At 43.0% G+C, this 25,268-nt stretch overlaps 1 protein-coding gene across 3 annotated transcripts in view; it reads right to left on the reverse strand.

The window, feature by feature from the left end:
- Adam23 (ADAM metallopeptidase domain 23) overlaps positions 1-25,023 on the reverse strand; it is a 162,045-nt gene extending 137,022 nt beyond the window's left edge. The window contains exons 1-2 of one of the 3 annotated variants that reach the window (XM_013351657.2): positions 24,408-25,022; positions 22,966-23,183 (exon numbers count right to left, since the gene is read on the reverse strand). In XM_013351657.2, the coding sequence (XP_013207111.1) occupies positions 22,966-23,183; positions 24,408-24,606 (417 nt within the window). In that variant the 5' untranslated portion in view covers positions 24,607-25,022. Of the gene's footprint in view, positions 1-22,965; positions 23,184-24,407 lie in introns of all 3 variants that reach the window. The other 2 variants (XM_005361484.2, XM_026786219.1) reach the window with 2 other exon arrangements.
- Between the last annotated feature and the right edge of the window lie 245 nt (positions 25,024-25,268).

The following is a 25,268-nucleotide window of genomic DNA, read 5'->3' on the forward strand; positions in this document are numbered from 1 at the left end:
AGGCTGCTCAGCCTTCTCCCTAAATGTGCAATCTTTAACAACATTATTACTAAGAGACCTTGACTTTCCTTGACTACTTTCCACAAGACTCACATCACAAGCTGCCTAACACTGGGGTACAGTCTCTGTTTTTTGTCTATAGGAACTCATAGATTATGGAGTTCCCTGAACTTTCTGGGGTTCAGCTATTGTTGCTTCTGTCCTTTGCTATCAATTCTGACCTTGACTACAATCATTGATGGTATTTTTACTGCCCCTTTGGAGAGAAAGAGTAACTTTCAAACTAAAAGATACCCTAAAGATGAACTTCTCCATTTTACAAAGCTGCAGGTAGGTGTCTTTAGACTTCCTTTTAAAACCACAGGGGGGAGGGGCATTTATTATGTATACAGTTTTCTGCTTGCATGCATGACTATCCCAGAAGAGGGTGCCAGATCTCATTACAGATGGTTGTGATGGTTGTTGGGAATTGAACTCAGGACCTCTGAAAGAACAGCCAGTGCTCTTAACCTCTGAGCTATCTCTCCAGCCCTAAACTTCTTTAACACTAATAACACTGGAGCCTGTTTTTTGCCAAAGAGGCTCAAAGTTACCTTGTTTTAAGGTTTTGTTTATGTGCATACCTAGCAAATGAAAATTCCAGGCAGAAGAAACAGCTAGTTGTGAAAGCCCTAACGCAGGGCATGCTGGCTACGTCAGAGAAGAACAGAGAGCTCGGTGTGGAACCATGTGGAGCAGATAAAGACAGCAGTTTAAGCAGCGAGTTCGAAAGGTAATGAGGGTTAGTTGTGGGAGAGCTGATAAGCAAGGCTGAGATTCTGGCCTTGTGCTCTGAATGAAACAGGAGTCACCAAGTCACAACTGGGTCTCCAGTCTAACCGCTCACTCAAGGGTTCTTCCTAGCATTGGACTAAAGATGTCTGGTGACAAAAGGAAGCAAAGGGTCCAAACTTGAGGTTGCTGCAGTAATCCAGGTGGGAGTTGGACCTGGGTGACCCGTGGAGATGCCAGGAAGTCACCGGGTTCTGGCAGAAGTCAAGGACACTGCTCACAGATTTTATGCAAGTTATGGGCAATGCAACTGAAAGAGAAAGCACATTGGCCTGAGTAATCAAAAGGAACAGGGAACTTCCTGAGTTAGGTAAGTTGGCCAGGGTTTTCGGCCATTTTATATTTGTTACAAGCATAAAATGTCCTAGTGGAGAGTAAATACATGACCCCTATCCCTGATGTTAGTGAATGTTTGCCAATGGACTAAGAAAATTAAGAAGGAATGATAAAATAAGTCACTGATCCAGCATATAAATTAATGAACACATCACTGAACTTTGAAGATACAAAACAGTTCCAGTAAAAGACCTTGGGGCGCAGGGAAGAGCACATTAATCAGCTTTCCAATACCAAGTACTCAATCCTAAAAACACACACATTCCAGCTTCATTATCTGGGCTAAGCAGGACATACTTATATATCTAATAATACACACACATAACAATAATTAAAGAAAAAGGCCTATGAAATTTAAAGAGAGCAAGGTAGGGGTACATGGAGAGGTTGGAGGGTGGAAAGAAAGGGGGAAATGATGTAGCTATATTATATTCTCAAAAATTATAAAAAAAATAATGGGGTGCTGCTCTTGCAGAGGACTTCGGTTCCCAGCATCCATATGGCAGCTCATAGGATCCCTAACTCCATTTCCAGGGGATCCATTGCCCTCTTCTGACATCTGCAGACACCAGGCACACATGTGCTTTACAGATGCCACACATGAAGGCAAAACACTCATACACAAAAAAATAAATCTTAAAAAAAATTAAAGATCTGAAGGAGGAAGTAAATTCAACAGAACACATGCTCTGTGGCGGAACTAAGGTTTGAGTAAAAAGCGAAGTTAAATGGGAAACTACAGAGTCAACACAACTCTACTTAGGAGGTCTAAAACAATATTTTCAAGTACAATGATTAAGTGATATTTTTTTTATCCCAAGAGACAGTGTATACTGTAAAACTCCTCCCCTCAGAAATAAAATATTAAGCACAAAAGTATTCACCTCAATGGTTAGTACATGTTAGCTCTCTTCCACAGCACAGAGGTCATTTTGTGGCTGTGCATGTCAAGTATTCTTAAGGAACAATGCAAAGTTGACCTGTGCATTTTTGAAGGTGCATCTCCCTATTTTAGAAGCTACGCTATCGTCATTCTTAATATTTCAAATGTATCATTGCTGTTTGTCACAGTCCTTTGGGAATTCTGAAAGTCCTTCTTACTGATTTTATTTTATTGCCTATAGCTTCCATCTCAAAGACCTGTTCTTAAATCAGGGAAATTAAGATATATCTCACATTCTACTAAGTAGTGTTATTTTCTCAAGGTCTCTTCTAATTTAGTGACCAAGGTTTGGGCTGTAGAGCTGGTAAGATAGCTCAGTGGGAAAGTCTGAGTTCAAAGCCACAGTGAAAGGGGAGAACCAAAAATTGTCCTCTTATCTCCAGTGTCTTTGTCTCTGTCTGCCTCCATCCAGACTTTTCTCAATCAATCTCTCCCTCCCCTCCTCTCTCTCTCTCTCTCTCTCTCTGACTGTCTCTTTCTCTGTCTCTCTCTTATACACATACACACACACAAACACACACACACACTGCTACTTAAACCAACAAGTGAAAGAGAAAAGAAATTTTTGTGAATATTTCTTTTTAGACCACAGTGATCCAAGATATTTAATAGTGCCAATAAATAGGAAAGAAATTAGGTAATTTTTCAATTTTTTAAATTTTATTTATAGGTATGTCAAGTGGTTTTTATTACCTGACATAAGCAAATAACTATATTAGGGTAATATTTAGTTATTAATGATTACAGAGTAAACAATGCTATCAATATTTGATAAATAGGGAAAAATAAAAACTACTTAGAGAACATTAATTTTTCTAAAATAAAGCTTATAATAAATGTAATACTTTTCTCATGGAAAAAAGGAGATGATATTTAAATGAAGACAGTACATATTCTTTCTGCCTTCTATCTCAATGAACACTAAATTAGCCAGTTCCCTACAAAGTCAAAAATTTACAAAATACATAAGAGAGTTCCAGGACTTACATGAAGGTGGCCAAAGCCTACATTTGCTGGCTCAGAATGCAAACAGATATCCTATAGAAAGTAGTGTTGGTGGACCGTTCTGTCTCCTAGTTTACAGGTTTGCACGGTCTCTCGCAGGGTCTCTCAGCCTCCGCACACTTGGCAACTTGAACTCATTGTTTCTTTGATTGGGGATGGGAGACTGTCTACACAACATGTTGGCAGCACCCCGCCTCTACCCACAGAAGATCCCAGCATCTGATCCTCAACTTGGGACAACTACAAAATATCTCTTGGCGTTGCCCAATGGTATATAAGAGCCAAAACTACCTTAGTTAAGAATCCCTGTTTTATATATGCAGGAGCTATGTGGATTTAGATTCTTCTAGACACATCGCCTTTACACAAATTCGTTTAACCTTCTCTTCAAAGCCCCTTTGCAGCCGTCAACAAAGTCCTTTAGATAAAACAGAAAGTAAACGGTAAAGGAAAAGACAAAGTTCAGTTCTTTCTGCAGGTAGAGTAAGCCACCTGAGGAGGAGGGAGTTTTAAATTTTTATACCCATAGAGACGCCTCAAAATTAAAGCCCTGGTTTAAATCTGTCACAAGGTCTCACACACATTCTTCAAAAAATAATAAAGAAAGCAATAATGAAACTATGTACACGGTCCAAGATTTCAATCTCTTTTAGAGGATGTTTAAAATGACTTTCTTTCCTCCTGAAGTGACAGCTTCTTATTAGCCTTTGAAATGTCATTTGGTGACACAAAAGCAAACAAATGTACTGTAAGCAGCTGGAAATGAGAGGGAATGGAGTCATAACGGAGCCTGCATTCGGAGGCTACTCAGCTGTCTCTCCACAATTGAGGCAATATCCTCTCAGAGGACGAAACTCCCTGAGTTCTCAATGTCATTTGCTGAACGACGGCTCCCACATCTCCACCCCACTTTGCCCTGTCCCTGACATCACAACTAAGTCACTCATTGACCAGACACTCTGCAGAGAATGCTAGCTTCTGAGCTTCCTCCACAGGCTCCCTGGGAAAGATTCAGCAGGCATTCCAGACTTCTGGGTTAGTTTCTTATGCCTGACATAGTGAATGTCTATAAATATCAGAGCTACAAACAATACAAATTGTTATCTGACACTTCTGGAGGTCAAAAGTCCAAATCAAAGTCTAGAGACTAAAGTGAAGGTGTTGGTGAGCCTGATTCCATCTGTAGAGCCCCAGCAAGAGTCTAGTTCCTTCTTGTCTGATATCCCAAGAATGAACACACTCCTTGACTCATGCCCCCCCCCCAGCATGCATCTGCACCCACTGTCTCTCTTCTTTCTGATTCATTTGGGCCACAGTGATCACATGTGGTCTTCAAACCTCATTTTACAATCCTTTGATTAATTATACCTACCAAATCTCTTTTGTCAGGGAATGTACCCTATTCCCAGGTCCTGGAGATGTAGATGTGGACAGCTTAGGGGAAGAGAGATTCATCAACACATTACGGCCCCTCTCCTGTTCCAGCACAGTCACTAGAAAGCCAGAAAATTCATCTCTAAACATGTACCAAATCTAGCTATTTATCTGCCATGCTCTTGCTACCACCCTAGACAGCTGTGCACATGCCCCAAAAGATCTCCAACATCCACTCTAGCCCTACAGCACCCCATCCTGAATAGGACTGCCAGATTGTCTCTTTAAAATATAAATCAGGTAATGTTTGCTCCCTTCCTTCCCTTTTAAAATATTTCCACATCGCCGGGCGATGGTGGCGCACGCCTTTAATCCCAGCACTAGGGAGGCAGAGGCAGGCGGATCTCTGTGAGTTCGATACCAGCCTGTCTACAGAGCTAGTCCCAGGACAGGCTCAAAAGCCACAGAAAAACCCTCTCTCGAAAAACCAAAGAATAAAATATTTCCACATCATCTGAACATAACAAGAAAGCAATCCTAACAAGACCGTTGTCCTCTGGTCCTTTCTTACCTTGAACAAATAACACAGCAGGAAATATGCAATACTTTTTCATCCACAAAATGTCTCTCTGTCCTTCACCATCAACCTGCCAAGGCCTTACACACAGAGCACGCACTCCTGGGAACCCATCATAGGAGCATAATCTGTTCCAGCTGCTCTCCCTGGGTCTCCAAGTTCATCTCTCTCTCCAGAGGCCAAAGACGACAACTTGACACATAATTCTAAAAGTAAATCCCTTCAAGATTATTTTAAGTGTATAATGCCTGCTAAAAATCACACACACAAAGGGAAAGAAAATATGTCAGAAATAAAAGTCAGGAGTTGGGGAAGACAGAGGCACACAATAGTGAAGTATGCTCACCTTTCCTCTCAACAGAGAAAAGATAATATCTTAAGTTGATGGGAATCTAAAAATAGGACAGAAATAAATTATTAAATGTTATGAGAACTAAAAACAGAATCCAACAGCCTTGGAAGAGAGCTCAGAAAGAGACTTGCTATTCATCTTGCGCCACTGTAACTCTGAATTTTTAGACCACGTTGGGAAATGTAAGAGTAACTATGAATTTCACACAACACATTTATGCCAACGTCATACATGGAAATGTGCATCTTTACATATATCTACCATCAGTTTTCCACCTATTATAACATTCCTTTGCCATGGAGTCCCAACATTGCTCTTAGGAATTCTACAACCCAGAAATTGTCTTGCTAAGGACTTCATGATAAGTCAGGGGTGCAACATAATCCAGCTAGCGGTGTTTCTATTTAAAACCACTCCTCAGCAACTCCTCAGCTTTACTTTTCAAAACTCTTTTTTCATTGGGTCACTTTACACCATTTGTTCCTGAAGCCTGTCACTCCCCACACACACTTTCTTTGCTACTACATGTTCCTGTGAGTCCTTGATGGGGATACTTGAGTTGTGTGGAGGTTAAAGGCATCAAATATCTTCCTCAATGTTCCCCTCGAAATTTTCTAAAACAGAGTCTCTCACTGGACCTGGAACTCATGAGTTCACCTAGTCTAGCTGGCCAGTGAGCCCTTGGGATCTATCTACCCATGTCCATGCCCCAAATATAAGTTAGACATGAGTTGTCATGGTCAGCTTTTCTTTACATGGGTTATTATAGACCCAAACACAAGTCTTCAAGTTTGCACAGCAGACACTTCTCTAAAATGAGCCTTCTTCCCACCATACCTATTTTTATTTTCAGATAAATATCCACAATTTATTATTCCTATTCTTTATTTAATACCCCAGTTTCAGAAGGTAGCTATTGCACAAACAGAGCCAATCCTAGAAATAATGAGAGACCCTTCACTTGACAGCACCTATCTCTTTTTGAAGGACATTCCACAGATATACAACCTGTGAGTGTTGTATCAAATGAACTATCCCACATCAAAATTAAGTGACATATAACAATTCTAATCACTGGATCCCACACACCTTTTTGGCAACCTCCCAAGCGGATCCAAATCACACTAAAACATCCCAAAATATAATTCAATATTCTTAGGTTTAAAATGACAAACTTTAAATACAGATAAATAACTTACCCAAAGTTGGAAGCCTATTAATCAATCATTCATCCCATAGCATGGTTTCCTTATTAAAGAAATGTGTGCAAAAATTAATAGAAGGAAATTATCTTTATATTTATTATTGTTGTTATTAAAACAAAAATGCTCTATATATAAACTTATAGCTAACATGATGGTCAATAGTAAAGACTAAGTTCAGAAAGAAAATGAAGGTACTTATCTCTGCCACTTCTACTCAACACTATAATGGAAGTCTCAGCCAACGTAATTTGCTGTAGGATAATGCTCTTGTACACTGTAAAACTTGTCACTTGTGTTGGTTTTTTTAAAAAACACTGGTTGGCAAGAAGTGACCAGACTAAGAAAATTCTGGGAAGAAAAAATGCGAAGAAGCAGCAACAGCATCAACAACAACAACAACAAAAAGCCCGACGCAGAGGGAGCAAGATGAGAACGCCTTACTGAGAAAAGGTACCAAGCCATGTGGCTAACATAGATAAGAATTATGGGTTAATTTAAGTTGTAAGAGAAAGTTAACAAGATGAGAACGCCTTACTGAGAAAAGGTACCAAGCAATGTGGCTAAACATAGATAGGAATTATGGGTTAATTTAAGTTGTAAGAGAAAGTTAACAATAAGTGTGACCCAATAGGCCAAACAGCTTATAATTAATATAAGCTTCTGTGTTTCTTTGGGACTGAACAGCTGCAGGACTGGGCAAGACATCAACTTTTGTCTACAGTAATTAAGCAAGAAAAAGAAATAAAGGCATTCAAATTGGAAAGACAAACAGAAATTCATCTGTCTGTGCATGACATAATTTCATATACAGAAAATTCTACAGTCTACAAAAAAAAATCAAAGAGTAATAAATAAATGAATTCAGAAAGTTTGCAGAGCACAAAAGCCACACTCAGAATTCAATTTGAAGGGCTGGATGTGTAGCTCAGTGGTAAAGTGCTTAATAGAGTGTGTGAGACCCTGAGAAGATCCCCAGAACTACAAAATAATGTCTGATATCCTCGTGCTAGCAATAAACAATCTGAAAATTAAATTAATCAAACAACCCTATTCACAATGAAATGATGAATAAATTAAATACGCAAAAGATATATTTCTAAAACCACAAAACTAGATGAAAGAAACCTACAGCCACAAATATATGGGTATCCATCAGGGTTCATGGATTTAAAACTCAAGAGAAAAAAGTGCAAACACTACTCTAAGCAATCGATAGAGTGATCGAAGTCCAGAAATAGGAAAATCTGTCCTAAAGTTTATAATGGAACCTCAAAAGACCCCCCAAACAACCAAATTCACCTGAAGAACAGAGCCTACAGGTGCAGCTTAGTGGTAGAATATATGCTTATCATGCATGTGGCCCCTGGTTTCAGTCAGTGCAGGGGAGAGAGATCTGACTGACACTCACTGACTTCAAAACTTACTGCAAAGCTATGATAATCAAAAGTATGCTAGTGGCCTAAAGAAAAACATGAAGGCCATCAGAGTACACCATAAAGCCTCACACAAATGTAGTCAGACGATACTCAACAAGGATACTACGGCATTTTAAAGCAGAAAAATGGTCTTTTCAACACACGATAGGAGAAAACTGGATATGCACATGCAAAAAAAAATTGGAACCTGACCTTCCATGACATTTATTTAAAATTTAAATAAATGGTCATCAAGAACCTAAACTTAAGCCCTAAATAATAACTTTAGGAAAAAATGGGAGCAGGAAAAATTATGGGGGGAACCTCATAACACAGGAATTGGTAATGGTTCCTTGGCTACGACACTAAAAGCATGGGCATCAAAAGAAAAACTAAATGAGGCATCACAAAAATGATAACTTTTGCACATCAAAAAACACTATCTTCCTAGTACCACAGGCCCATAATTCTAGCTATTCTAGAGGCTAAGGTGGGAAGGTTACAAGCTTGAGGCCAACCTGGGACACAGAGTGAGTTCAAGGGGAACTGGACCACTTAATAAGACCTTGTCTCAAAATAAAAGTAGAAAGATAGATGGTAGAACCCTTGCCTATCAATCAGAACCCGTGCCTGTCATGCCTTTGAGCCAATTACCAACGTAGGGAGGGAAGGGATGTCAACTGGGTGACAGAGTCCACACGAGATGAAAGAAAACACTTGTAGGTCAAGAGACTGAGGATTAGAACTCAGAATATGTGAAGAATTTCTATATATCAACAACAGATAACAAACAAAAAGGGACACAAAATGAATAAGGAACTTCTCCAGAGGGGGAAATATATATATATATTTATACACACACACATATACCATCACTGACTATATCAGAAAGTATTCAACCTTAGTAACACTGAAGAAATAAAGACAAAGCCTTGTGGACTTACCACTTGACACCTAATAGGATAGTCAGTATCTAAAAACTGAAGATAAAAAGGTCAACAAGGATGTGAAACCCTTACACAGTACTAGTGAGGTTGCAAAATGGGGTCACTGCTATTATATATATATATACAGGTTTGTCCTCTCTTCTCTGCCCAGGAAGGCCGAAGTTTGCAGAATGGTGTATTTCCCTAAGAGCCCTCCCACCAAAATTCTGTGAAGATGTCTGTCTGTTACCACTGTTGAGTCTCTACACTTGGCCCTAGATACCCAGAAGTAGGAAAGAGCCTCTTCCTGTGGAAATAAAAATAATAATTGGACCACAGAAACAGCCTCTCCCTTGGCCGAATCCAGAAGCATCAACTTCTCAAGTCACTGACCCATAAAAGCATTCTGGGCAGAAAGATGCCCTTTATTATATCACATCAGCAGATATGTTCAGATGATGCTCTTGTTTTCTATTGTTATAATTTAAAAATCCACTTTAATTCCGAGATTTAAAATTTTAAAATAAGAAAACAAAAACTTTTTATTAAAATGTGAATTAATCAAAGTACATAAGTAATTTTGGTATACAATTTTAATTTTTTATTTAAACAATTACATTAAATTGGATTAATTCATGTTGTAAAGTGAATTCTGTAAAGTATAGCTTATTATATTTCAAATCACTGGAGAAACTGATATTTAAATATTATTCATTTCTCTAATTCATGTGCTCAAAGACATAAACATAAAGAGCATTAGCACGTCTATCTATCCAACTACAATAGCAACAGCTTAGCTTTCTTTAGTGACCTCATCATTATCTGAGAAGATGGGCGGCTCCTGGGGTTGTTGAGCTGGGGTGACATAATCCAAACAGGCTTTGACACCCTCGTTTTTGCCTGATGTGTGCAGAAATGACAAGAGTGGGAGGAGGGAGGTGGACAAGGACAGGAGAAGAGCTGACAAGACAGTGTAGGCAAGAGGTGATGGCACGCTGGACCAGCTTGGCAGAGTTTCTGAATGGCAGTGGAGTCAGTGGCTTGAAGCGATGCTTTAGGAGAAAGAGTAGGAGAAGGCTCTTAGCCTGAGCAACTGCCTAAAAGAACACAGGAAGAACATGGAGGTGTGGGCTGACACAGGAAATGTTAGCATGATCATGGTAAGCCTGGGTTGTTTCTTACATATCAACGTAGAACAAAGGGTGACAGTCGCAGGGCTAGGGTGACCTTTCAGGGAAGGTCAGGGGCCCTCAGACCTTACACTGCGAACAAGTGCTTCATAACGGTGAGTCAGCCTAGCTCAGGAACTTCTAACATGTTAGGGTGTAGAAACACCCAGGAGAATCCACAAGCAGGGGAAATCTGAATGAAAAGACAAACTTATGGTCTCATATAGGCAGACTTTTAGATTTCAGTTATGCATAAAGAATTTATTTTATAGAAAATAGGTTAGAGGTAATTATGAAGACAGTGTGGGAAGGGCAAGTTTATAAATACATTATTTGAGCAACAATATTAAATGCTTCAGTACTTTATTAAAATGATGGATACTGCCCAAATAAAAGAACAAGTAAAATGAAAAATAGGTATTAATTATAAGAGAAAGGAATAATGATTAACCATTTCTGAAAACAATTTTACACACCATTACAAAGCCAAAAACAACAAAATGTTATTTGACCATCTCCTCTGAAGGGAGCAAGTGATGGTGTTCCCACAGCTCAACAGGGATGGACGCTGCTAGCTTTTGTATGAACATTCCGCAGAGATAAAAGGCCACTTTGTCACACAGGACAACGCACAGCAATTAGTAAAGCAATTAGTGAGCGCTCACTACAAAGCCATCATTCCTAAGCGGTGGAGAATCTGTGCCAGCTCCTCGGGCAAACAGGCACACAGATTTTACCTCCTGGCCGTGGCCTGTTCAACTGTATCCCACTGTGAAAATAAAAGCAAACTGTATATCTGTTATTTTCGTCCTGTTTTGGTTTTTTCTAGTTGGCAGACATAGGCACACTCTATTTGTCATGGTCTCATCCTTGCTATCTTTTATTTCCAAGCCAAGGAACTTTCAAAGGCAAATCTAAGTTGTTCTCAGGCTTGAGTTGGGAGAGTTGAAAGGAAGGAAGAAAGGTGAATGGCGTCTTACTGGGACCGTTCTTGGGGGGAAATTATCTTAATGGTTTTTTATGTAGAGCACAAGCAGAACAAAAAGCCTGAGGCTGGGGGGCCATAGCTCAGTAGCAGGGCACTGCCTGGCACTCACAGGCCTTGGCTTAAGAATGAAGAAAAAGTGACGAGAGAAAGGTTTGCCTTTCAACTCACTAAGATGCCCCATTTCCAAATCTCACGTTTAGGGAAAGCTCCTCTAACAGCCACCGTGGTTTGGCAAGGGCCACAGCTAATTAATTCATCTTGCACATCCTCCCACAGTCTCTCCTCGTCAGAATCCCACCCCGGCCTCCCAGGAGCCGAGGCAAGCCCTGCGCCCACCTCAGTCTTTACCCCCGCTTCCACCTGATATGGACCCAACTCCTTTGCAGCTCAAACCAAGACTCTGAAAACCCTGAATCCTTCTTCATCAGCCACAAGGGTAGCAGGAGGGGACGAAGAATATGTCCTGATACTCCAAGCAGCCCTCCTCACACAGCTGTGAGAAACACCTCAGGAAAATAACCTAAGGAAAGAAGGCCCCTTGGCTCCTGCTCTCAGAGGCTTCCGCCCTGCCCAGCGGGCTCAGCAGGGGCACATGGCAAGCACTGCTCAGGTCACGGTGCCCAGGAAACAGCAGGGTGAAACACAGCCCCAAAATCTACTTTCCACAGCCAGGCCCCACCTCCTGATGTGTCCATCATCTCCTGAAATAGCAACACCAGCTGGGGATTAAGCCTTTTAACACACTGGGGGGGGGGGGACATTTCATATTCAAACCACAACAATGGTCATATTTTTTAAAATCCTATTTGTCCCACAAATAAATGGATATACCGGGTCATTAAATGGCCATTTCCTTGCTGTGAGTTGAAATACCATCTTTGTATTGAATAGCGGGTTAGGCTGCATTTCACGTGCTGACAAAAAGGCTAAATTGGGAGTTCTGTCTTTTTTTCCTACTAAAAACTAAAGGGAGGCTGTACCAGCTTTACCAGTTCTTGTTAAATAAGCTTACTTCAGACGCCCACCTCCTTAAGCTGTGAGTTCCTATAAAGTATACAAGAATATTTTCCAAAAAAAGAAGTCACTTCTAAAATGAGTCGATGTCTGGCACAGCTTGGAAACACCAAACAAGTCCATCTCGCTTTTTAACATAAAAAAGGAAAACCTGATAGAAAAAAATAAATTAAATCAAAGGCTAACAAGGAAGGTGCCAGGCCTAGTGGGAAACCCCTGCAATCCCAGTGTTCTGGAAGCTGAAACCACAGTTTCTTAAGCGTAGCTTGGGCTACATTGTGAGTTCAAGGCTAGCCTGGGTTGCTTAGTATAAACCTGTCTCAAAAAGTAAAAAGCAAGAAAGAAGATAAGGAGGAAGAGAAGAGAGGAAAGAGGGACAAAGAGGGGAATGGGAAATATAAAGACCCAAAAAGCCATTGAATGCAGGGAAATCCTGAAGACAGTGTGTATGGGAATATACCCAGGTACACAGCTCATGTGTCATTAGCTCACCTCATTAGACTTTTGATGAAGAAGATGAGTGTCTGGGCAGAGAGATGGCTCAGTGGTTAAGAGCACGCACTGCTTCTCTGAGATGGGTTCACATTGCCTGTAACTCCAGCTCTAGAGAATAAGACTCCCTCTCTCAGTCTCTGCGGTCCTGCACACACACACACACACACACACACTAATGTAAATATTTAAGAAGCATTTTGAAAAAAATTAGATAAAAACATTTTTATCTAAAAGAGAAGGCAAGTTCTCTATGCCCCGTCCATGGAATTGTTATTAAAAAAAAAAAAAAAAAAAAAAAGAGCAAGGGACTGGAAGTCTGAAGACACAAATTCCACATTCAGAACATAGAAATAATAATCATAATCATCTCAGTAGTTTCTCTATGAGGATCATATGTGGTTTTACGTATGACAACACTACCATAAACCTGTTCAAGTTTGCCGGGCGGTGGTGGCGCACACCTTTAATCCCAGCACTCGGGAGGCAGAGGCAGACAGATCTCTGGGAGTTCGAGGCCAGCCTGGTCTGCAAGAGCTAGTTCCAGGACAGGCACCAAAGCTACAGAGAAACCCTGTCTCAAAAAACCAAAAAAAAAAAAAAAAAAAACTGTTCAAGTTCAATTCAAAAGCTATTGGGTTATATTCGCTGTTACAAAGCATTGGAGAGTTGAGCGTCAAATTAATTTATTGTGTTCTATTTCACTAAAAAAATAAATAGTTGGGAGACACATGGGGGGAAAATTATCTATGCATTCGGTGATTTACAACTAGGTGGATTCCATTCACAGTGGCTTTTTTATATGTATTAGCAAGCCTCTGTATGCTTTGAATACTACTGGTTAATAAAGAAACTGCTTTGGACCTATAGCAGGGCAGAACTTAGGTAGGCAGGGAAAACTAAACTGAATGGTGGGAGAAAGGTGGCAGAGTCAGGAGAAGCAATGTAGACCCGGCAGACACAGACGCCAGAACTTTAGCCAGTAAGCCACAGCCACGTAGTGATACACAGATTAATAGAAATGGGTTAAATTAATATGTTAGAACTATTTAATAAGAATATAGAGCTAATAGGTCAAGTAGTGGTTTAAATAATATAGTTTCTGTGTGATTATTTAGGGGGTGAGTGACAGGGAACCAACAAGCAGCCTCCTTACTACAGCCTGGTGACAAAGACAGCCCAAAACACCAACTAAGCAAGCCGGACAGCAACTTACCATGACAGGTTTTAAACATCCATACCAAGGGGAAGCAAGCTCCAGAGAGATCCTGGAATTCAGCAGGCACTCAAAATATCAAAATCAATGCCTTTTCGTTGGTTTATTTTTTCTCCTCAGTGGTGCAAGAGATCAGACCCAGTGCCGGGCGAGCACTAAGCAAGCACCCTACAGCTGAGCCCTACCTCCAGCCCTCTTGGAGGGCTTTGGTTTTTCCCTGTTGCTGTTTTATTTTTGTTTTAGGTTGTTTTGTTGCAGCTGTTGTTTTGATTTGCTTTGTTTTATTTTTCGTGTATCAGCTGCTGCCCATGCTAGGGTCAGACTACTCCTGAATGTCTCTTTACTCCTACTATGCAAAGAAAAAAAAAAGTCCAGAAGCATTGGTCACCTAATAACCACTGTCCAGCTAGAATTTAAAGCTTGACAAGACTGGTCCCTTGGCAGGACACTGCCACAGAGATAAGTAAGAGACGAATGTCCCCAGCTGTGTAATGACAGATTTAAACCTAGTCATCCTTGTGTTTAGCAGCCTACTGAGACTTAACTGTTCAGCAGTTACTGTCCCTGGTGTAGAAAGGATGTTCTTGTGTCCCCATCCTTACCATCACAAGCCCTTAGAAGACATTTCGTTTTGTTAAGGCGGTTCCTGGTACCATTAGAAAACGCTTAGTGTTAAGGTGGATCTTCTTAACGAACAGTGCATTTCACAGAAGAATTCAAAGAGAAGCTCAGTCCACCAATCTGTAATTTTCCAGATAAGGAAATGTGCTTCTGCCCAGGCTCTAGCCAAAGAAGGAGTCAAGAAAACAAAACTTTGAGGACCTGGACTAAGTCAGAGGTGAACCAAAGTGGGTTCCCAGGATGGAGACTTCTTTCCCTGACCCCCCATGAATGAGGATGGCTTTTCTCAGGATCATGACTCCAAATAAAAGATAATTTGATCTATCCTTCTTGTAATAAAATTTCTAGCATTAAACTCGATTAAAGTTGTACTAAATGTACATGAATTCTAAACACAAAGACTCCCCAGGATCGCTGCCAAACCCGACCCTCAGTGAGCTGTGGCGAAGGGGACCTGTGTCACCTGAGAACTGAATACTTTGTGTGAAAAAACTTTATGATTATGTACTTCATGATTTGTGTGCTTTCTGGAAAGGAAAAGAATTGATTCTGAAAGCTCAAACCTTAGGAACAACTAACTTTTCAGGCCTTAAAGATAGATTTGACGAGATCCTCCAAACTAAGCAGGAATTTAACAGAATTTGGCCTTCAAAGCCTCAAGCCACATTACTAACAGATCAGGGTCTTTCCAGGGACACACACATTTTCTGAGAGTACCCCCAGAGTTTGGACAGATACGAATAAAATCATGCACATAGACTTTTCCGTAGGCGGACTGACCTTTGGACAAAGAGACCCAGAAGAATGCTGGAAGAGGAAGAAGAGGGGCTCGTGGTCTAAGAGGAAAGCGGAGGAGCACACCCTGTGTGCTCTGCCCAAGGAAAAGTTATCCAGCTGAAAGGATGCTTGCTGTATGTGGATAAAGGGAGTCACGTGATAAATGGATCTGTCAGCAGTGGGACTGACGGATTGACAGAGGCAAGAGGCAATGACAAGAGCACAATGTAGAGAGGAGGGGTAGGCTTGGGGCTCAGCATCAAGACTTGATCAGTGACTATTTATAGACAGGAAGTGAAGGAGAGAAGAGGCAAAGACGCTCCCCAAGTTCACTCTTCCATGCAGAGAGAATGCGGATGATGAGCAGCTCTCTCCTTGCCTCAACTACTTCACGCAGACTGAAGCCACCAAATCTGGGCAATCACACCAGGCAGAGTCCTGGGTTATCTTCTGACTGGCTGAAAAGAGGGACGGTGGGCCACTAACCCTGAGAATTGAAGGCAGGATGGTAGCAGCAGTTATACAGTTGACAAGAAGGAATCAGGCCCTGAGCAAAAAGCATTTTTCAGGGCCACACAATGAAGCTGGACTTTGAACAGCATGCGTCATCTGTGAGCTGCTCAGATTGATTCGGGGGGGGAGGGTAAACAAAAATGGTCTAGACTTGATAGAAGAAAAGACTCAAAGACAAGGATCCAAATTCAAATATGCAAAGACACCAAGAAAGCAAAAGAAATAAAGAAGGTTACAACCGAGGCAGGGGGAAGCCTTGGTCTTTTGTCTGCTGCTATAACTGAATACTACGGACTAGATGACTTTGAGAGAATGTAGGTGCATTTGGCTCCTGATTCTAGAGGCTGGAAAGCCCCGGGCCAAGGCATTGGCATGTGCAAAAAGGCCTTCTTGCTGCATCCCGACAAGGCTGAGGGCATCACATGACACACCAAATGTTCTAGCTAGAGCGTCTCTATTGCTCTCCACATAAAACCATCAATGCCATCATGGGGCCCCTACCATCTTAACTTCCTCCAATCCTAACTACCTCCCAAGGCTTCACCATCACATACCACTAAAGTATGAGTTTGAGAATAGCATTTCCAACACAAAATAGTGTAGAACACGTTCAAACCACAGTCTGTGGAGTAGAATTGGGACCCAGGCCAGTTCTTTCTTCTCTCTGACTTCCTTGAGCAAAGGTTACTCCCTCCTCTGCATGTCTACCATGTTCCAGCAGCTAGTAATGACACAGACATGAACTGCACATCGCAGCACCTTGGTTCTGACACTCCACCAAGAGAAAGAGAAGGCTCTAAGTGTTGTTCTCTGCCTTTTCCTATCCTTATCTAAAGCATATGCCTACATTACCTCGATAGGACTCACTTCTTAACAACTGGTGCCCTTGTCACACCCAGAGTCCTAGGCCCACTCTGCCCTGTATGGGAGATCACTGTGTCCACTATCCTTGTTATTTTATCTTCTCCAGGTACCTGTCGGTGCTCAGAATGAATGGGCCACAGTTGTTAACGTCCTGTAGGAAGGTGAGCTCTTCGCAGGTCACGGAATGGATGCTCGAGAGCATGCTCACTCCTTAAGCCCCCTCTCATGACTCGCCGTGTGACGTGGACTAAAGCAAAGCTCTCCATCTGTCTCCAGTCCTGACAGCCTCCCACTTCTCTCGGCTCTCTCAACTGCACAGTCTATCAACCTTGGTCTCCAGATTTCTAGAGAATTACAAGGACCTTTTTTCTCACTAACCACACCCAATCCCTGGTCTCTCAAATGCCTTACTGTGCTGTACCACCCTCCTCCATGCCCACAGCTGAGCGGTAACTGAAATGCCTGAAAGAAATACTGTGACTGGAGGAGGGGCCACCATAGAGGGATTTTTGCTATCTTAAACAAGATAAACATATGTTTGCAACTTATACAATGCCAAAACTCAAGACTAAAATTACCTCTCCTGATGATCTAGCCCAGCACCAAAAATAACTAAAAAAATCCGGAGGTTGTTTTCCAAGTTCAGTATGACTATAATATTAAATGCTATGGCAATCACTACATTCTTTCTGTATATTTTCTTATATATTTTGTTTACACAAAAATTCCCTCAACAGATACACTAGTCCAAGTTCCACAAATGACACAATAATAAACAGAGTTTTACAAGTCACAAGCTTGCAATAATTGCCTAGAAACTCCTGGGAAACCTAGGAAGTTTGTTGAGGTCAATATCAAAGTCCATTTCTCATATAATCTTCCACCACAACAGAGGAAGGGCTCTGCACCACTCAGACCTGGCATCAGACTCACAGAGTTTGCTGATGCAGAAGCAGGGGTGCATCCACAGCGTAAGACTTTACAAACAGATCTTTGACTAAAACTTGGACTTGTGAAAGGAACTTTCAGGCCAGATTCCTTTTTCCCATTTCCACAAGAGTGATACTTCCTCTTAATAGACAAGGATCATAAAAACATATATCCCTGACTTCTAAAGATTATTAAAAACATCCTGCAGGAGAAACACTTGGGACCTCCTTGTCCCATACTGTTCTTCCTATTGCCCCATAACAAGAAGAACGGAGCTTCTGGCATCTAGAAAATCAAAAACTCAGAACTGGGATATAGGATGATAGGGTGCATCATGTCAAATTCCCAAATAATCAATAAGAATATTGTTAAAAAAAACTGAAGTAAACTCAAAAGCATAATTACTATGGTCCAAATTTACTTACAGCCAGGATGCGGCTGTGGTACATATGTGTTTACCACACATGATTCTCTGGATTCAGCCCCCAGGAAGGAAGAAATTGAATTCAGTAAATCATCTCTTTTTCTCCTCAGTCTGCAACTGTGGGGAGTAAGGAGCAGACTGTTTACCTAAAAGTCAGTCCACGGCAAGAGGTCAATGTTTCGGTGACTCCATTGATATCTGGGTCACATTCCCCTGACCCTAAGCTGTGGCTCGTGTTTCTTAGGAACAGACTTCACAGAATCACCTCAAAAAGGAGTGGATGAGTGAAGAATGCTCCTCACCTTTGTCCATTTTATTAGTGCCCTTCATTGATAATATATTACTGTGTGTAATAATCATATTATTAGTGCCCTGCATCAATATTAATACATTAGTGTGTGTAATAATCATATTATTAGTGCCCTGCATCATATCATTCCTCCTAGATTCATAAATCTGGGCAAGTCTTGATAAGAAAGAGACATCAGAACATGCAAAGCTCAATCTTCCATCTCACACAGCACTGCTAACATGTGTTGTCTGGGGCTTCTTCCCTACACATCAAGCAACTGGCAGGTTCTTCACAATGAACAAGTCAGGCACTCTCTAATTCAATTTTGTTCTGACACTATACATCTGGAGATAGTGTCAGATCTCACAGGTTGAAGGCTGAGTCCCACAAGACTTCAGATGTCAGTCACAAGTCCCAAGCCAGAGCCTGTGCTGATAGAAGCTGGCTATAACTCAGGGGCCTCAGCACTCCCTGCTCAGGGTTGATTAGCTTGCTCAGAGCAGCTCACTGAGCTCTGGGGAAACATGTACTAGTCACTATAAAGGACATTATAGAAAAGTCAGATGAGCAGCCAGGTGGAAGAGATGCATAAGGCCAGGTATGGGAGTAAGATGTTGAGCTTCCAGGCTCTGTTTGGGTACCACTCCATCTCGGAACCTCCACATGTTCAGTTACCCGAAAGCTCCCAGAATCCGATGCGTTTGCATCTTCAGGGAAGCTTTATTAGGTAAGTATGGTTGATTGTGTCACTAGGCACTGATGATCAACCAAATGTTAAGCCCCTTTCCTGATGGGCAAGGCTGAAAGCCCCAACCCTTCAATCACACCTTCATCTTTGTAGAGGCTAGACCCCCAGGCTAAAGCTTCCTGGAGGGACCCGGCCTCCAGTCACTGCAGTGCTGTCCCACAAAAGAGCGGCTCAGGACCTGATGATTTCAGGAAGACTGAACCTGTGCGACAGAAAATAGGACGGACAACAGATCTGTATTTTCCAGCATCACACGAAATGACTAATTTCTGTAGCAGGCCTGAAAACTGCTACATCATACTAAACTGACTTTATAATAAACTATCAGCCAATAAGACTGTCTGTAAAGGAATCTTAATTTGGGAAAGCACCAAAAGCCAAAAGAAAAAAAAAAGAAAGAAAGTTTAGGTCTGAGGGGCTTATTTATTCTCTGCCTTCTCTGGCTGTCTTAGTCTATGTCTCATATCCTGGCATAGTTATAAGTGTACTCACTTCTCTCAAAAATGGAGCTGTTTGGACAACTGTTTCTACAACATTTCGACTATGTAGAAATTGAAATAATTCCTGTTATAGTTTGCTTTCTGTGGTTGTGATAAAACACCTTGGCCAAAGCAACTTGGGGAGTAAAGAGTTTATTTGGCTCACACATTCCGAATTGCTTTCTATTACTGAAAGAGTCTGAGTAGGAACTCAAGCCAGGAGCCTGGAGGCAGGAACTTAAGTAGAGGCCTTGGAGGAGGGCTATTTACCAGCTGTCTTATAGAACCCAGGACCACCTGCCCAGGGGTGGCCCTGCTCACAGTAAGCAAGGACCTCCCACATCAATTATTAATCAAGAGGATGTCCCTAAGAGTTGCTTGCGGGCCATCTGATGGGGGCACTTTCTCAGTTGAGATTTCCTCTTCCCAAATGTTCTTAGTTTGTGTCAAATTGATAGACCAAAAAACTAACCTGCACAACTCCTCAGCATTCCTTGACAAAAAGAAAGTTATGATTTTCAAACCCAATAACATATACCGAGGTAGACTACACACGCAGCTTTCAGACTCCCCAACTGTGAAAGAGTTAATCAGCATTTTAACTTTCCATGCATCCAAAGCAAGATTATGAAACTTCTTCAGACATAAATGTGGAGCTTGGCCTTGCGACCTAGATTTGGGAAAGCCCATTTCAGTCCTCCCCCCAGTCACAGGGACTCAGAAGGGAGGCACGGTGACTCAGCATGTCTAGGGCGTCCTTTAGAATGTGCCTCAGCGCAACAGAACCCTAGTGCAGGAAAAGTTCGAGTCCGCAGATATTAAAACCAAAAACTAGATTTAAAGCAATGAGAACGCAATTCTATGCTTTCTCATTGTAACTTTTGGGAGGTAGCAAGCTGACAAGTCTCTCATCACTGATATGAAGCAAACCATCTTAGGAGCCACTGGAAAACATACACTATTGCTCCATCCTAGTTAGCAGCAGAAACTCCATTGTGGACCAGACTGCCAATCTGCCTTGAGCTACTACCCAAATTACCTAAGGCTAGGCTGCAGCCCCCCTAACCTTCACATAGCCACAGCATGCCCCCAACCCCGCACACAGCACCCCCAGTCTCTCACACAAGCATTCCACTCTTTCTGATTGGTTGGCCCAGAGCTGGTCCGAGCCACCAAATCACAGAACTCCCTGACAGGCGGAAACTGTGTCACCATCAAAGTCCCCAACTGCTTCTCCCAGTACTACACTCTGATTGGATGGGACTCTGGAGCAGGCTCTGAGGCCTCTGCCTCAGAGACACAGTTTAGAACCCAAACCCTGCCGCCTCCCTGATATCAGGTTTCTCCTAAATGAATTTTTGGCTTGCTCGAAGCCGGTCTTTTGTGGTGAATTATTTCCAGATTCTTGTATGTTAACAATATTTCTTATCAACCAGTTCAAGAAAACCCTAAAGATACCAGGGAAAAGGAAACCGTGGACCACAAAAGGAAATTTCGGGTGGTACCAAATCAGATCAGCACTATTAAAATCTGACCCAGGTACATCTCAGAATCTTGCTTATGCCAAGCCTGTGTCTCCTGGAGAATAACTACGACTTTTTCATCCTTGCAACTCTTATCTCTTATCTGTGAACCCTTACCATACAGCTTTGCATATGAGAAATGTATAACAGATATTTATGGAATTAAACTAAAAAGAAAAAAAGTTTTGAATATTATTCCTGCCTAAACATTCTTTTCAAAAGTCAAAATAAAAAGTCCGTCTATGGGGGAGGGGCTGTCAAGAAGCTTAATCACTTCAACATCAAACCAGGCTCCACAGGAAGACTCTGTGCCTCTATATAGTGACAGGTAAAAGTTCAACAGATATTACTATCATTAAGTCAGACATATGATGTAAAATCACACCCACAAGCAAAACAGCCATCTAAGGCTAGACCACTGGGCAAGCATCAGTCACAGAGTTCAACACCCAAGTTAAGAAGAAATTCCACCGAAGCTTCTTTCAGATCTGGGCTGAGGAAGGCTTAGACGTTCTTTAAAGCCAGCCTTGGAGCAACTTTGGCCTTCCTCCACCGCCCTGTGCTAAGGCCCTGGAGTTTAAAAACTATAACCACAGAGCACAGCCCATCCCCCACTTGGCACAAGGCTCATTTATAAGGGAAGGTATTTAGTCTTCAATGCTTGCTTGACCTTGGATGTCTCTTCCTAAAGACAACACCCACCCCCTCCACCAGTAAGACGTGAAGTGTTAGTTGCTCCTCTGATACAGAAAACCTTCTGAGGGAAAGACTTGGCCAAAAAGAAGTTCATGATCTGAACCACAGTGGGCAAAAACCCCTTCAAAATCACATGAACAAGCCGAACAGGTTAACGAAGTTATTCAGTGGGATGAAAGCTTTGTTTCAGGACCTCGCTTGTTCTAAAATAGTAACAATTAACAGTTCAAATCCAAAAGCTACTTTACAACCTTCAGAAGAGTCATCAAAAGGCCTTGTATCCTTATCTACCCATTTATGAAATGGGGAAGGACACTATACTTACCCCTGTTTCAGTAAACTAACCACACACTGGCGCAAATCACAGAAGCTTGGCCTAAATTCTACATGCTTTAACTACTTCCTTCTCTTGCCAACTGAACAGGAACTGTTCAGAAGGAAATATATAACATAAGGAGTCTGTTTTCTTTTTCTGCACCTAATACAAAACAGAGGCTCCACCATGTCACTGTGTAGACCTGCTTCGGGTCCAATGACACAGGAGAACGGATCCCATAAACTCTTGGGACATTAAATACTTCTGTCTTCAATTGAGTCCCCTTTTCAAGCGCAATACCACTTTCTAAACCAACCTAGAAGCTCATGTTCCCCATTGACACAGAGAGTCCTCAAGGATGATATCAACCCAAACTAGTTGTTATCTTAGACAAGTCATGGTTTCCTCTTCTTCAGAGCCTCTTGAAATGCCAGATTGTTTACTGACAAAAAAATATCATAGCAATGCTGCCATGCCAACCCAATGCCCAGCTAAAGAAATAAAGTAAACTCAAATGCAAGTTCTGCACAGAAACACTGCTGGGGAAACGGCAGCCACACTGCCTATCGGCGAGGCCTTCTGTGGACAGACTGCCGGGAGTTTTTATCTCCAGAAAGGTAGATCCCTGCATCCTTACGTAAAGGTCCCCAAAACAAGTTCGCTCTACTGTTTAGTACCAAAGCACCTGAGGGACGCGGGAACCAAGTTCCTCACGGGACATCTGAAATTGTTCAGTTTCATTTAGTCAAAGAAACAAACAGTAAACCCTGCCCTGGTCGATCCCAAGTTAATTCCCTCTGGTTTCTCTTCTATCATCATATTAATTGCTTTCTTAATAAAATGCTGCGCTAAAATTTGTGAAATCAGATTCTGGCAGAAAGTCAAACCGAAGGAGAAGTCTTCATGGCAGCAACCCGGGCCTACTCAGCCCCTGCCTACCTTACTGTGTTTCTGCTGGTGTCTGGCCTTTGTGTCGAGCACATGATAAGGGCTTTCGGAGTCCTGGTTGATGTAATATACCAGTCTTGAAGGCAGTGTGATTTCCTTCTGCATTGCACTGCTGGAGCTGGTATTGCTGCTGCTGTTCTGTTGCGATGTATTGTCTTCATTTGCCAGGATTCCCAGGTTTTTCTCTGCAGTTTCATTCCAATGCAGAGCTGGGGGTGGGGTGGGGTAGGGGGGAGAGCAAAAAGCACAAATATACACAAACATACACATAGACATCCAGTAAGTGTGTACGTTCTAAAATGCACCTTTCTGTTAATTGCATTAACAAAGTTTTTCTATTTATAAGGAGGTAGGAAGTGGAGACGCAGAAAAACAAGTGATTGTAACAGTGGGATACTCTGGGTAAGTTAGGAGCCAGGGAAGCTTATACAATGGTGGTTCTACATTGTATATTATACTATAGCCATTGTAGACCTTCCCTAACCAGTCTTCAATCTGAATGTCCCAACTATGAGGGGGCAGGGACAGAAAAGGCTTAGAGAAGAGTCAGCAACTGGACATGCTCAAGGGTCCTGACCCTCATCCCCTCCCTCTTTGGAGGTCAGAGCAATTCAACTAGACCAAGCTCAGCATCCCATCTGGGAGCTAAGAACATTCCTGACATGTCTTGGGGGCTGAATTCATGAACCTTGAATGTAAAGTGATTCTTTCAACTATATATATATGTGTGTGATTTCCTTTTCTTTTTTAACTTTGAGATGAGGGAAAAAACTGTTTTGTCATAAAGGGCTACAGAAGTTGGCAACTTTCCAAATTCTTTTTCTTTTACTTCCAAGGTCAGCTTTCTGATTTCAGTGACTTCCAATCACCAATGTGCTCAGTACTGTATTATTCTGATTGCTCATTATGACAAGCATTTTGGGAAAACACAGTCAAAGGTCATGCGCAAAGTGTGTCTTGGAGACTTTCATTCTCTGGTCCCCAAAGTATGCCTCCCTCACCTTAATTCCAACAGCAGACACTAAACCTAGTGGGGAATTTGAAGAAACAAACATTTGCCACTATTATTGCATGCTCCCCGCATTCATAGGAAGGTTCCCCAAAGCAAGAAGCAACTTGCTTGCTCACTGCGTATCCCTGTCCCTGGAAGTTACACAGGGAGCGCTAAAGGACTCGGGAGCCACGAAATACCTCTGGGTGGAACCCACAGTCACTGGAATGGGTCTTTAGTGAATGCAACAGAAACGGACTTCCAAAAGTGAACTAGCATGAACCTGGGCTTGGGACTGAGAAGGGTGTACAGGTCGACAGAGAGGCGCTCAAAGGCCAGGCTGGGGACTCACACGTCCAGGGTACATGCACCTGCGTGCCCTTCTCTCTCCTCCCAAGGGCCCCATGGAAAAGGCAACGAAAAGGGCACCGGCCATACCCACCACTGGGCGCAGAGGCCCCCCAGGCGCGGGGCCCGGACGAGGCGGCGAGCGCTGGCAGCAGAAGGACGAGGAGCAGGCGGCAGGGTGGCGCGCGGGCCAGCACCGGGCCGGCGGGGCAGCGACAGGGGCCGCGGGAGGCGCCGGCCAGGCTGCAGCCCGCCAGGGGTAGCCGCCGGGAGCTGCTGCCGGGCGGCTTCATGGCTCATCGCTCCCGGGCGCCGGTCCGAGTGACCCGCGAGAGCTCCGGGCTGGGCTGCGGGGCGGCTGCGGGCGGAGCCGGTCACGCCGGCTGGGCGTGCATGCTGCGGCCGCGGGCAGGGGTCAGGGGCCCGGGGGCTGGGGGACAGCGGCGCGCCCTCCTCGGCTATTTCCGCCTTTCGGGAAGCGGCCTGCAGAAAGGGTCCCCTCCGCTCAGCCAAATTAGACCCTCCCCAGTGGCTGCACCCTCCCAGTGGCGGGCGCGGCCGCTCCTGTGACTGCGGGGGTTGCTGCCGGGCCTGAGGATGCTGAGGAGGAGCACGGGAGCGAGCGGCGCGGGCACGCGCAGCGCGGGCACGAGACAGGGGACGCGCAGCGCGGTACTGCACCCCACCCTCCGGGAGCGCGCCCGAGCGGGCTTTCGGGTACGGATGCTGATGCTCTTGCAGATGCTGATGCTGTGGCCCGCATGGACCACACTGCGCATGCTCTACTGTGGGAGCCCCGGGGAGGTGCGGGGAGAGGGGGGGTGCAGAGTGATACAGCATCCCAGGCAGCATCAAAAGAGATGGTGGCACCTCCAAAGATGGGGGTAGGGGAGAAACAAGCCTACAGTCAGGGTTGAACCCAAAGAGAAAAGTGCAGACGGTTCCAGTCCTGGGG

This window comes from Microtus ochrogaster, linkage group LG4 (assembly GCF_000317375.1).
Source record: "Microtus ochrogaster isolate Prairie Vole_2 linkage group LG4, MicOch1.0, whole genome shotgun sequence".
In the NCBI taxonomy this organism is placed as follows: domain Eukaryota; kingdom Metazoa; phylum Chordata; class Mammalia; order Rodentia; family Cricetidae; genus Microtus; species Microtus ochrogaster.